This window comes from Otolemur garnettii, unplaced genomic scaffold (genome assembly GCF_000181295.1).
Source record: "Otolemur garnettii isolate 467f Iridium unplaced genomic scaffold, OtoGar3 scaffold00021, whole genome shotgun sequence".
NCBI lineage: Eukaryota > Metazoa > Chordata > Mammalia > Primates > Galagidae > Otolemur > Otolemur garnettii.
Genome location: NW_003852416.1, coordinates 20,305,645 through 20,319,163, shown reverse-complemented (window position 1 = coordinate 20,319,163; position 13,519 = coordinate 20,305,645). Strand labels below are relative to the sequence as shown.

The 13,519-nt window shown below is 48.3% G+C and overlaps 1 protein-coding gene across 1 annotated transcript in view; it reads left to right on the top strand.

The window, feature by feature from the left end:
* Window positions 1-4,069: 4,069 nt before the first annotated feature.
* Window positions 4,070-13,519, top strand: part of SCD (stearoyl-CoA desaturase) — a 13,525-nt gene continuing 4,075 nt past the window's right edge. The window contains exons 1-5 of the mRNA XM_003787263.3: window positions 4,070-4,497; window positions 5,018-5,300; window positions 9,102-9,232; window positions 10,392-10,597; window positions 12,224-12,456. Coding sequence (XP_003787311.1) covers window positions 4,471-4,497; window positions 5,018-5,300; window positions 9,102-9,232; window positions 10,392-10,597; window positions 12,224-12,456 — 880 coding nt within the window. The 5' untranslated portion in view covers window positions 4,070-4,470. The remainder of the gene's footprint in view (window positions 4,498-5,017; window positions 5,301-9,101; window positions 9,233-10,391; window positions 10,598-12,223; window positions 12,457-13,519) is intronic.

The following is a 13,519-nucleotide window of genomic DNA, read 5'->3' as shown; positions in this document are numbered from 1 at the left end:
TGAGCCCAGGAGTTGGAGGTTGCTGTGAGCTGTGATGCCATGGCACTCTACCCAGGGGGACAGCTTGAGGCTCTGTCTTAAAAAAAAAAAAAAAAGAAGAAGAAGAATTTGCACTTCTGGACCTGTCCTGAATATGAACAATTCTCTGCCTATACATTCCAGACCCAGGAATATTTGAGAAGGACTGAATAAATGGGGAAATAATTTTTTTGTGACTTCCTACTGATGCCTTTTTAACTTAAGATGGCTAAGGGCAACTATTTTTTCTTGCTTTCCTAAGTTAAAGAATCAAAGTGAAACTAAAAACTGTCATGGTACTTTGTGCCCCTTTTCATACAAGGATGTTTATAGCTCCATTCTCCATCCTCTAAGCATATTTTGTACTTTCCTCTTGTATGTTATAATTAAGGTGACCAGATTTTAACAATGGTAAAGCGGGACACCATGGAGGGGGGCGGGGTGGGGCGGGGCCTGACAACAATGCAAACTTTGATAAGCAGTTCGCGATAATCACTTGTCAACAATTATTTGTTATTATTACAGTTTAACATTATAAAATTAACAAAAATAATATAAAACTCATATCCTGGCAAAATAGCTACATTGCAGCCCAAAACCATATAGTCCCTTCCTGTTCTCCCACCCATTTCCTAGCTTGTCAATGCATTCTTCCAAAAACCGGGACTTTTTTAAAACGCCCGCGGGACCTGGGACAAATTGTTAAAAATCGGGACTGTCCCGCCAAAAGCGGGACGTTTGGGCACCTTCATTATAATACCTACCAGCTAAGTCAATATGTATTCTTTTTATTTTTGAGAGTCTCACTCATTGCCCTCTCTAGAGTGCTGTGCTGTGCTAAGCTCCAACTCCTGGGCTTAGGTGATTCTCTTGCCTTAGCCTCCAGAGTAGCTGGGACTACAGGCACCCACCACGAGGCCTGGCTACTTTTTTTTGTTGTTGCAGTTTGGCCGGGGGTGGATTTGAACCCACCACCCTTGGTACATGGGGCTGGTGCCCTACCCACTGAGCCACAGGCACCACCCTATAAATTCTCATAGATCATATACTTATTTATAATTTTTAACTTGTCACTGACCTAATACTTGTCGATACCAAGATTGCACTTTCCCAGAATATTATTTCTACTAGGCAGCCTTGTTTTGTGGGCAGTAATGAGCTACTGAGAGTATTAAAGTAGCATGTGACATAATTATAGCCATGGGATATGTGTAAGATGAACCAATCACCATTCTTTTGTAGTTATCAACAGTGAGATGGGCTCTGATCATTTCTCTCCAAAATTCTCTCTCCCTAATCTAGACTTTCTCTGGACTCCTGAAGCTCTCCCCATAGTGCAGCATTCTCTAGACACAGGGTTCCTCAAACTTTTTAAACAGGGGGCTAGTTCACTGTCCCTCAGACCATTGGAGGGCCGGACTGCGGGCCCTGGGACGAGTTGGCTGCTAAGTAGGACAGGCAGCGGCAGCAAAAACACCCAGCAGGCCGGATAAATGTCCTCAGTGGGCCGCATGTAGCCGGCGGACGGTAGTTTGAGGACGTCTACTAGAGAAATACAGTATTTCAGTTGTACATTTTTGTCTTAATAGGACTCCCTTTTCTTTCTCTGGCAGAACAAGAATGATATGGCAGCTGGCCTAAGTCTTAAACCAGCAGTCACATCTACCAGGGTCTAAGTAGGAGGGTAGTTGCCAGGGAACCCTGAGTTTTTAGATTGTTCCGTGATGAAGTCCAAGGTCTGGTGGAAACAGTTAAACACACCTAGACAGTTAAAAAGGTAGAAAGCTGGTCTCAATGGTAGAGCCATCTTTAGTTGCAATTAAAGGTACCTTCGAAAAGAAATCTTGAATCTTCTTCCTTGAAGAGTACAATAGACTGAATATTTATGTTTTCCCAAAAATGCATAGGTTAAACTCTAATCCCAATGTGATGGTATTTAGAGGAAAGGCCTTTCAGAGGTGATTAGGTCATGAAGACTCTAATGAGACTGATGCCCTTATAAGACATGCCAGAGAGATCCCTCACTTTTACCCCCCAGTGAAGACCTTGAAACATGGCCCCTGGGCTGGGGACCTGTGGCTCAAGTGGCTAAGGCGCCAGCCACATACACCTAAGGTGGCAAGTTTGAATCCAGCCCACCCGCCAAACAACAATGACGGCTGCAACCAAAAAAATAGTCAGGTGTTGTGGCGGGCACCTGTGGTCCCAGCTACTTAGGAGGCAGAGGCAGGAGACTCGTTTGAGCCCAGGAGTTTGACATTGCTGTGAGCTGTGATGTTATGGCACTCTACCCAGGGGACAGCTTGAGGTTCTGTCTCCAAAAAGAAAAGAAAAGAAAAGAAAAGAAACATGGCCCCCTTTGAACCAAGAAATGGCCCTTCACCAGATACCAAGTCCCCAGTGCTCTGATATAGGACTTCCCTGTCTCCAAAACTGAGAAAAACTTTTTGTTGTAAAAGCCACTCATCTATGGTAGTTTGTTACAGCAGCCAAATGCACTATGACAAAGAGTAAACCCTGCAGTTGATAAAGAGACTAAGCAGCCATTGCAGAGCGAACTGAAGAGGACTGGCACGTGTACAGGCTTCTGTTCCATGGACCAAGCACTTCTGAACCACGTCTACATGAGCTGTCCATATCTGAAAACATCTAGTCTCATTCAGAACTTTCACAATGGACAGGGTGCTGGGACGGGAATAGAGGCACTTGGTCACTGGCCAGGGAATTGGCCTGACCTTGAGACCAACGGCCAACGAAGGAGCAGATTAGCCCTCCTCCCAGGCAATCCTGGACGCCTCTTCCTGAGAAACCCCTCCTTGACGCAGCACTCCTTACTTTTCTCCTCAGTGGAAGGATCCTGGGGCAGTATTGGGGGAGACACAGGAATGGAAGGAGATTGGGTGAATACATAGTTTGCCTGGTTCTGAGCTCTTACGGTGATTCTCCCACGGGCTCAGAAAAGATGGAGGATTAAGAGGCAGGGAGGTCAGAGCATCTTAATGACTAGAGGAGTGCGGGTCTGAAAAGGGATTAAGAACGCAGACTCTAGTTACACTTCTGGGCAGTCCTAGCTCCACACTTACCGACTTCTGTGACGATGGGCAAGTTATTTCATCTCTCCATATCTCACTTTCCTCATCTCTAAAAGGGATTATTGGAGTACTCACTTCAGAAGGTCACAGTGAGAATGAAGTGATTCTTGTAAATTGGCTTGCAGTAACAATCGATTACCTGCTAGCCATTCTTACTCCACATACCTTCTTTTCGCCTCCTGCAGAGTGAAAGCACAAGTCTGTGCTTCAAGCCCTTTTCCATGAAAAATTCCAAAATTACAACCTGACATTATAAAGAATCTCCAAAACGTCCAGCACACGTTCTAGAGGCGTGGGCACCGAGATGGGATAGCCCCCTGGGACAGCCGGTGAGTGCGCGCAGGCAGACACGTATGTGTCTGTGGGCGTGTGTCTGCAGATCCGGCCAGAGTTCAGCGCGGGCTGGGGGCAGCGTCGCGCCGCTGGTGGGCGGGGCAGAGCCATTGTTCGCCCGCTGACCGAGTCCTCAGCGCCGGTGGGGCAAAGAGGCGGGGCTTCCCCGGTCCCGAGCGCCCGACCGCGGGGGTGGCCACGTCTGCCCTCCCGCGCGCGCGGGGAACGGGAGGACGGGATGCAGTTGTGAGTAGGGGGCGCCACCGTGGCTGCCCCACTGTTTCCTGTGAAACTTCCCCAGTGCTCATTCGTCGTGTGCCCCTAGCCATCCTGGGCTTGGAGCCACCCCCAGTCCCAGAGCGGGTCCGCTCCCTCCTGCAGACGGAGAGCTCCCGAGCGCTGGCGAGGCCCAGGGTGCCGGGCAGAAGCCCAGTGGCCGATGGAAGAGAAGCCGAGAAGGAGAAAGGGAGGGGAGGGGGAGCGAGGAGCTCGCGGCAGAGGGAACAGCAGATTGCGCCGAGCCAATGGCAACGGCAGGACGAGGTGGCACCAAATTCCCTTCGGCCAATGACGCGCCAGAGTTTACAGAAGCCTCATTAGCATTTCCCCAGGGGCAGGGGCAGGCCAGCGGCGGCGTGGTGTTGGTGTCCGCAGCATCCCGGCTCCCGGGCTCTGGTCGCTGCACGCCTAGGATTTCTGTCTCCTCCCTTCTTCCGCCCTCACCTCCGCGAGGGGCTGCCTAGACCAGTCAACTGTGCACTTTGCCCCTTGTTGGCAGCGGATAAAAGGTGTCTGAGGAAATACGGAACACGGTCACCCACTGCCAGCTCAAGCCTTTAAATCCCCAGCTCCGGGAGATCCACGCACAGCGGGTCGGGCCCGAACACCCAGCACCGTGCACGGCGCAGAGCCACGGATCGCTGCGCACTAGCGGGCTCCGGGGCAGAAGTCCACCCGTCCCCGCTGTCCCAAACTCCACTCGGCAGCCTCCGTCGCGAGAAAGTGACCCCGGCATCCGAGAGCCAAGATGCCGGCCCACTTGCTGCAAGAGGAGGTGAGCTTCCCGGTGGTGGGTTCGCGGGCTTGGTTTGGGCTTCTACTGTAGGTGACTGGTCGGTAGGGGGAGAGAGTTGAGAGCTTCGGGAAGGACTTGGCCATCTTTTTTCGAGTTCTACTGCCTTCAATTGGTTGGGAATGTGGATCGCAGTTGGGAGACTTGATTCCCCAACTTTTCGTTTCTTAAGCTTTACAGCAAAGAGAAACCTGGCGGTGCCGGTACCTTTACGAATGTGTGCGGGTTTTCCTTTGTGTTTGCAGGGATACAAGTGTTTTACCGCTCCTTCCCACTGCCCCTTCCACTTAGGTTTTGCCCCTACTCCCAGTCTATCTGCGCAGTTTCTGGGGACTTTTCCCCTTTCCATCTCAGGGTGCACGCCACCCTCAGTGAATCAGGGCATTGGAGCAGGGTCAGTGCCTGTACTGTCCACCCCTCCCCGGCTTAATTAGAGAGTGAAGTGGCTCCTGCTGCCTCCATGTGTCTCCTCTCCTGACTCGCCACTTCCTCTCCCTTCCAGATCTCTAGCTCCTACACCACCACCACCACCATCACAACGCCTCCCTCCAGGGTCCTGCAGAATGGAGGGGGCAAGTTGGAGAAGACGCCCCTCTACTTGGAAGAAGACATCCGCCCTGAAATGAAAGATGATATACATGACCCGACCTACCAGGATGAGGAGGGTCCAAAACCCAAGCTTCAGTATGTCTGGAGAAACATCATCCTTATGGGTCTCTTACACCTGGGAGCCCTGTATGGGATCACATTGATTCCTTCTTGCAAGTTGTACACCTGGCTCTGGGGTAAGCAGACTCCTTGTCCTCCCCACTCAGTACCCCAGGTTTCTCTCTGCTCTTTTAATAAGGTAGGAGGTAGGATCTTACATGGAGCAACACCCTCCTCCCCCAGCCATTTCTCTTCAGCAGCCTGAGAGGCTGACAGAGCAGGGCATTGGGGCCCAGGGATGTTGGGGCCCTGGGATGCAGGAGTGTTAGTTCTGGGGTTTCCAGAGGGAGCCCTGAGACCATGTGCTATGTGAGCTTTGATGTAGATCTGTGCCTAAGAGTCAGCTTTCCCTGAAGGAGCATTTCTGTTTGAGTCATTTGCTGTCCCGGTCCTGCCAGCCACAGAAGAATCAAGGCCTAAGAACATGGCACTAGACTTTAGGCTTTATAGGGTATGTGCTGAGGCCTTGTGAGATAGGGCAAGGGGGCAACTGCTCAGGAAGACAGTTAACTGAAAAGGGAGGAACAGAGGTGATTATCCACAAAACTACTTTGACCTGATCTCTTGGCCAGCCCAGGCTCCTTTGCTGCAGAGGAAGATGAAGAAGGCTCCTGTCTAACCCAGGTTGCACAGGGGTATTACTCTGTTACTCCATGCAGGTCTCCAGGGTATTGCAGTGCTAGTCAACAAAATGTTCTTTGAATGGCATAAGGTTGAAGAAATGTTTCATGTTCCATCCCCATCCAGCCTGCTTCAGCCCTTCTCTCCTGATGCTGTGAAGTGTCAAGGACCCGGCACTTTGTAACACTAGCCCTCCCTGGCCCCCTAACCATCCCTGCTTTCCAGAAAAGAGAGCTCTGAGTAGCACTGGCCTTGAGGCTACTGTAATGAGGTAGAGAGTCCCATTAGGCCCTGACCTCCCCTGAGCTCAGCTCTTTCAGGGATCGTCTGTGTGGGCTGATAGCAGGGCCCTGCCCCCCAGATACACACACATGCGCTCTGCAGGCATTTTCACCTCTGCCTGTGTGGGGAAGGGACAGCAGAGAGCTCTGCAGATCCCGGGGCCCCACATTGCTCCTTTCTGAGGGGTGGCAAGCCAGGACTGTTTCCAGAAAACAACTTGAGGATTTCCAGAGCAGTCCCAGCATGGAGTACACTGTTAAGAGAATAGTTATGTAGAGGTGCTGGTAAGCTGAGTTCCTCTGGCCCTCTTTGGTCTTCTTGGGTGGTGAGATCTGGTTCCTTGAGCTTTGTCTTGGGAAATCATTCAGGTGCTACCGTGAAATGCACCTGGGAAGATCCCTTTCCCAGGGTACCAAGTGCCAACTTGGGCAACAGCTTTACTTGTTTAGTGTTAGGAAAGTAGGATTCCTTAGATTTTGTGTCATAGATGAGGCAGAGGCAGATAGTGAGAGCAGGCCAGTGTGGGAAGGCAGTTCATCTGCAGACCAGGAGGGGCTCTTATATTTGTGAAGAGAGGGGACATCTATCCTTGACCCTCTCTGGAAACTCAGCAGAACTTCAGTTGCAGCATGAGAAATCAGGAGCAGAGGTGGGATTCTCCAGGGTGCCTCTGCACCCCCTTCTTCTCAAGGTGGGGAATCTTCACGAGCTGTTTTGTTCCCTGAAAGCCCCTTCCAGTGACAGCACTCCCTGTGGGTCTCCTTATATTCAAAGCTTGACCATACCAGGGTTTGGTCACCCTCAGCTAGACACTGGTGTGGGGAGCAGAACGCTGTCTGTCAGTGCTACCTTTTGGTGCCCTGCCCATGGGTGTGTGCTGTTCCCTAGGACAGAGGAACATGGCACACAGAGACTGGATGGTGACTTATTTTACTCCTGTCCCTAGGCCCTTTGGTGGATGCCTTAGCTGATAGAATGACCAGCTTGATAGAGGAATGTCAGAACTCTTCTGTCCTGGGGAACAAGGAGGATGGAGGGAAGGAAGATCAGAGTCTGAACTTGGGCATCTTCTCTTGCTACCTTCAGAGTTTAGGAGATTGACTTTACCTTTTTTTGTTTTAATCCCTATGGACAGCGTTCACTTAGCAACTGGATGTGATTTCAGCACTTCTTTTGACTCTGAGTAATTTTAAGAGCCTTGATTGTAGAGCCTCTCAGGCTGTCTCTTAGGGTGGGGCTGAAGAGATATCTCTGGCAACACTGGGACAAGGGGCAAAACTCTTCAAGTCTCTTTCTTAGGGCCATGGCTAAGAGATGTTGCTTAACCATCAATTTGGATAATCCTTTACCTGGGGAACAGAGTGAAAATGAATCTCTAGTTGACTTAAGCCTTTCTAGTGGACAGACTAGTAGGTATTTATGGAAAAGGCACCAGAATGACTGGTTTCTTTCCCCAATTTCTCTGTTATATGGGATCTTATACGGTTTCTGAGTCAGCTTACCCCAGGGTATTCTTGTGGCATGAAACAGTCCCAGAAGCTTCCTTGGTTCTCAGCTGTGTACTTCTGCATTCATGCCCAAAGCTATTTCTCTTCCTCCTTGGTGATTGGAGGGCTGTGGCTCAACGGTATTTTTCCAGGTAAGTTGCAAGTCAGATACTGTAGCTGGGGAGATATCTATCAATCACCCCTTGGGCTTGAGGCCTGCAGGTCACCTAGGGCTTTTATCCCTATTCTGAGGCATGTGAATAGAAGTTCCCTTGGGGACAGACGGGCTCTGTGGCTCTCCTAAAGGTCCTGTAGGAGGAACAGGAGAGGGTGGAGGAGGTGAGCTGAGAGAAAGGAGGAGGCTGTTTAGGAAACTGCTGTCTGTGGCTGCAAAAGAACACAGGACAGTTTGTTACAATGTGTGGTGTCTCCAACTGCAACTAAGTTCTGTGGCCACTGAGGATCCATTGTTTCTAGCTGTTTCCCTAGGAATGAAATACTGTTAACAGTTTCTACCAAGGCCTCAGCCTTTGCCTGCTAGAGCTACCTAACAGAAAAAGAGATGGGTACGCCCAGCAACATGCTTCCCAGTTAGAGACTATATCTAGTAACCTCCTGAGCCTGCAAGCCTCCAGGAATGGGAGGCAGGAAAATGCTGGGTTGCTCCACTGAGAGGTTTGAGCATGTCTCACTGTTGTCTAGAATTATTATTGCCTAGTGAGAGTCTAGGCTGACAGGGATGTGGCAAAGGAGACACAGGAACTATGCTTGTATGTCAGGGAGGTGGAAGATATAGCTGGAATGTGAACTGCTTGCTCAAACTGTGGCTCCATTTCTTACTAGCCACATGACCTAGCCAAGATAAATACTTAACTTCTCTGAGTATCTAATTCTTTAACTGCAAAGTGGGGATATTAATACTACCTACCCCATTCAAAGTACTCAGTGAATTCGAGAATATTAAACTTGTTAGTAAAGCTTAAGATACTGTGCAAATATGACTTAAGTGCAGGGCTGGTTTTCCCCTGATACGGCTATAATGCGAGCTAAAATATTGAAATGCTTTGTATCTGTTAATAAAGAGCCCTAACCCTGAGTCCCCTGTTTAGGCACCCTGAGTAGTTTTTAGCTCTTAAAACTTTAGAGAAGGTTAGCTAAAGGTCAAAGATGACAGAACCTGGGAAAATGCCCCTGCAGCCTGAGAATTACAGTGGATGGTAAGATCTCTGTTCTGTCTCCTGCCTTTCTGACTCCTTAGTTCATGGGTATCCTTATCTTATCTCAATTCCTAGGTTGAGAGGCTGGAAGGTGATGGTATTTTTCAAGTGGTAAAAATCTAAGAGACCAAGGTATCCCTAAAGTTCAGGGTAAAGCAGATCCTCACCCAATACCTAAAGAAGACACAGCTGCTGACATCAGGAGACTATCCTCCATGCTTCCCTGGAACTCACACTGGTTGCTGATGCCCCCACTGTCTTCTCCCGGCAGGGTTGTTCTACTATTTTGTCAGTGCTCTGGGTATAACAGCAGGAGCTCATCGCCTGTGGAGCCACCGAACTTACAAAGCCCGGCTTCCCCTGCGGTTCTTCCTGATCATTGCCAACACGATGGCATTCCAGGTAAGAAGCTTTGCTTGGCTCATTTTTCTCCACCCTATAGATGAGGGGCAAAAAGGAGGGGATCAGCACCCGGAGAAGAGCCACACCTGCACAGCCACTGCACTTTGCTCTCCCCTGTGGTCGCCTCAAGTGAAGGCTGAGTTCTTAAGTCCATATAGTACAGAGCACAGGAGACTTCTGAGTACTGGAAAAGGCAAATAGGGGCTAAATCAGAAATATTCTTGGTGTGCCAGATATGTTCAATTTCAAGGTCCCTGTGTTATCATCACATGATCTGGTTTTTGTCCTTCATCATAAGGAGCAATGGCACATAAGCCAGAGACTGACCCTGGTTTCCTGGGTAGACTTTGGACAATAAATTCACTGTTTAAGGTAAATGTCTTACAACCTCACCATAATGGGATTAAAGTTGATGTTTCACAGACTTGTGAACTCTGTTGTTTTCAGATAAGAACAAACACTTCTATAGTGCTATGTGCCTGGCATTGTACTAAGCACTTAACATAGATTAACTCAGTAAATCTTCACAAAAGTTTTAGGAGATTGGTACTCTTGTGATTCCCCTTTACAAGCGAGGAAACCAAGTCATTGGGAAGTTAGATAGACCAACCCAACGTTGTGGTCCTGTCTGGGGCTGCCATACTGGCAAACTCAAGTACTGAGATTTGCTGAGGTAAAAAAAAATGTGTAGTGGAGACAGAATGAAGGGAATTGGGGAAAAGGAGCTTTCATAGCTGTTGCTGTAGCCAGGCAAAGGGCAGCAGGGATGTGAGGCTTAGCTCAGAGCAAGAGTAGAAAGGAGAACAAATTAGTCATTTTAGGCCATATCTCAGGTACTTATTATATTTGCATAATCTCTGCCATTAGCAACTTATACCTTGAAGGCTCCCATCTGAGCTCCGTGTGGTTTACCTGCATTCCACCCACCACCTAACAAGAAGCAGTAGTCCTATTCCTGTGGTCCGGAGATTTTAAGTTGCTCTTTTACTTAAACTTTAATAGAAAGTTGGGAGAAGAGGGGGAAGCAACTCCTTTGGAACCCAGATTCCTGAGTAGTTTGTGAGGTTGGGCTGAAAGCTGTGGACTCATAAGGGCATCTATTCTTTGGAATTTTCCTAAGAGGGTATCTCTCCTGGATTCCTCTTCTCTGCCCCTCCAGAATGATGTTTATGAATGGGCCCGAGATCACCGTGCCCACCACAAGTTTTCAGAAACAGATGCTGATCCTCATAATTCCCGACGTGGCTTTTTCTTCTCTCACGTGGGTTGGCTGCTTGTGCGCAAACACCCAGCTGTCAAAGAGAAGGGTGGTATGCTGGATCTGTCTGACCTAAAAGCTGAGAAACTGGTGATGTTCCAGAGGAGGTAAGTAAAGCAATCATAAAGTTGGAGATATGGTTCTGCCATCTAGTGTCTGGGTGCTCTACTTTTTCTCTTAAGACTTATAAAATATAAGCTGAAAAATTTATTGAGTTTGCATGTTTAAAATCATAATTTAAAACCCCAGTTTTTAAGATCCCACCAGCTGACTTGGCACCCGTAGCTCAGTGGTTATGGTGCCAGCCGCATACATCGAGGTTGGCAGGTTCAAGTCCGGCCTAGGCCTGCTAAACAATGACAACTACAGTTAAAAAAAAAAAAAAATAGCTGAGCATTATGGTGGGCACCTCTAATCCCAGCTACTTGGGAGGCTGAGGCAAGAGAATCACTTAAGCCAAGCCAATTAAATTTAACAAACGTTTATTGATCTAGAACAGTCATGGATACAAAGATGAATGTAGCCTAGCTCTTACCTGCCAGGAGTTTGTAGCCTATTAGAGGTCAGAGATTGAGCTTATAAGCCAAGTACCCCAATAACACTAATAGAAGGCAGAATATTTTTTGGATCACAAGAGGTGCAAGGGGGAGGGAGATGGCTCAGTGGGAAGTGTTTAGTGTTTATGGAGAAAGTGGCACTAGAATTTACCAGTGGATAAGAGATTTTCACAAGTACGTGTGGGGAGGGGCAGTGCAAACAGACAGAACAGAATGAGCTAACACATAAAGCATGGTTCAGCAAGAATCTTACTTGATGTATAGGGTGGGGGAGGAAGTAAGAATGGAAAGAGAGATGATGACATTTTTGTAGAGTCCGTAAAGCAGGCTTAGGATTTTATTCAGTAGGCAATAGGAAACTATTAAGTTTTTGAGCAGCAATGTGGTGGCAAAGTCAGGTATGCTTTGAACAGGCCATCCAGGTGAAAGGAATCATTAAGCCAAAGAAATGAGAAGGGACACAGGTTAGGAGGTAGTGAGGATCCATGTACTCCAGGGAAGAAGTTGCTAGGAATGGAAAGGAACAGGATGCAGAGAAGGAGGGTAGGTTATGAGAAAGTCAAGACTTCACTGCTTCAGAGAAGGAAGGAATCACTCCCCTTGGAATGTTGATGGTCTGGTCTACATTGAAATGAAGATTGAGAAAGGGCCTCTAGAGAGATAGAGACCTATAGGTCATCAAGTTCACTGAGTGTATCTCTCTGAGGGAAAAGAGGAATAAAGAATTAGAGAGCGGCTGGCCGGAAATGGAGGCATAAAACTAAACACAGACTCTGTATGAGAGTGCCCATGAGAGAGTGAAGAGCCCAAGGCAGAATGGAGAAGCAGCCTAGGTTGGAGATCTGTTTATTCATTTATAATTTGGACCTCACCTACTTTAACAACATGGCATTATGCTCCAGTAAAAAGAGTGATGGCCTTAGAGACAGGAGGCAAGCGTTTGGTCCTTGCTGTGCTGGTGCCCAGTGGTGTGATTCTAGAAAGCCATTTAACAACTCCTCATTGCCTCACCTAAAAAGGGAGGTAATAACACATCATCAAAAGCTTTCCTATCCCATTCCCTTGTGCTGTTTTCTGCCATGCTATACTCACAGCAGGGGATAGAGACTCACCCAGTGAGTGCAGATTCGGTAGGCAGAAGAGCCCTCTGAATCCATGTCTGGCCTCTCCATGCAGGTACTACAAGCCCGCTGTTGTGTTTATGTGCTTCATCCTGCCCACGGTGGTGCCTTGGTATTTCTGGGGTGAAACATTTATGCACAGCCTGTATGTTGCCACATTCCTGCGTTATGCTGTGGTGCTCAATGCCACCTGGCTGGTGAACAGTGCTGCCCACCTCTACGGATATCGCCCTTATGACAAGAACATTAACCCCCGAGAAAATATCCTGGTTTCCCTGGGAGCTGTGGGTAAGTTGGAGGTCTTCAGTGGGAACACATCTAGATCTAGTGGTCTGCTGACTAGGGTATTAGGCTAGGAGCCAGAAAAACCAGATTAACCTGTTTTTATGACCACTTTGCATCTCAGTTTTTCCACTATAAAACTAGGGGGCAATATATTGGAAAACCTTTATGTGAGAGTCAAGCACCAAGTTGTATGGAAAAACATAACACTGCTTTTGATTCCAGCTTCCAAAACAATCTCCAAAGGCTATGTATGACGAACCCCTGAATTTTCATTTTCCCTTATCACCTGGGTTGTACCTGGGTTGTACTGCTGTCGTGCTTGGGCTGGAGGGCGCATGATGGAACACAATAGGGGCTCGGCGCCTGTGGCTCAAGCGGCTAAGGCGCCAGCCACAGACAACTGAGCTGGCAGGTTCGGTCCGCCAAACAACAATGACTGCAGCAACCAAAAAATAGCCGGGTGTTGTGGTGGGCGCCTGTGGTCCCAGCTACTTGGGAGGCTGAGGCAGGAGGCTCGCTTGAGCCCAGGAGTTGGAGGTTGCTGTGAGCTGTGATGTCATAGCACTCTACCCAGGGGGACAGCTTGAGGCTCTGTCTAAAAAAAAAAAAAAGAAACACAATAGGGCCATCTGAGTGGCCACTAATCTAGTGTTTTACAGTTAAGTGTGCTATATAAAATGTAGACACAATAACTATAATTTAGTTCAGTAAACTTAAGTATGCTTCCTTAATTGTATCTCCCCACTGTATTCAGATATACCATACTCTTAAATGGGTGTCATGTTTTACCATTTGGGGATGTCACCATGAAGGGCATCAGAGCAGTGGCTCTTTGTCACTACCTACCTCCTTGTCTCCTCTTGTCCTTTATTTTCCTCTCTTCTATCTGTGTCCTGTACTAGAAAGACCCCTTCCTCCAATATAGTTTAGGGAATCACCCTAAAAACAGTTTGGTCGGCTCGGCGCCTGTGGCTCAAGTGGCTAAGGCGCCAGCCACATACACCTAAGGTGGCAGGTTCAAATCCAGCCCGGACCCACCAAACAACAATGATGGCTGCAACCAAAA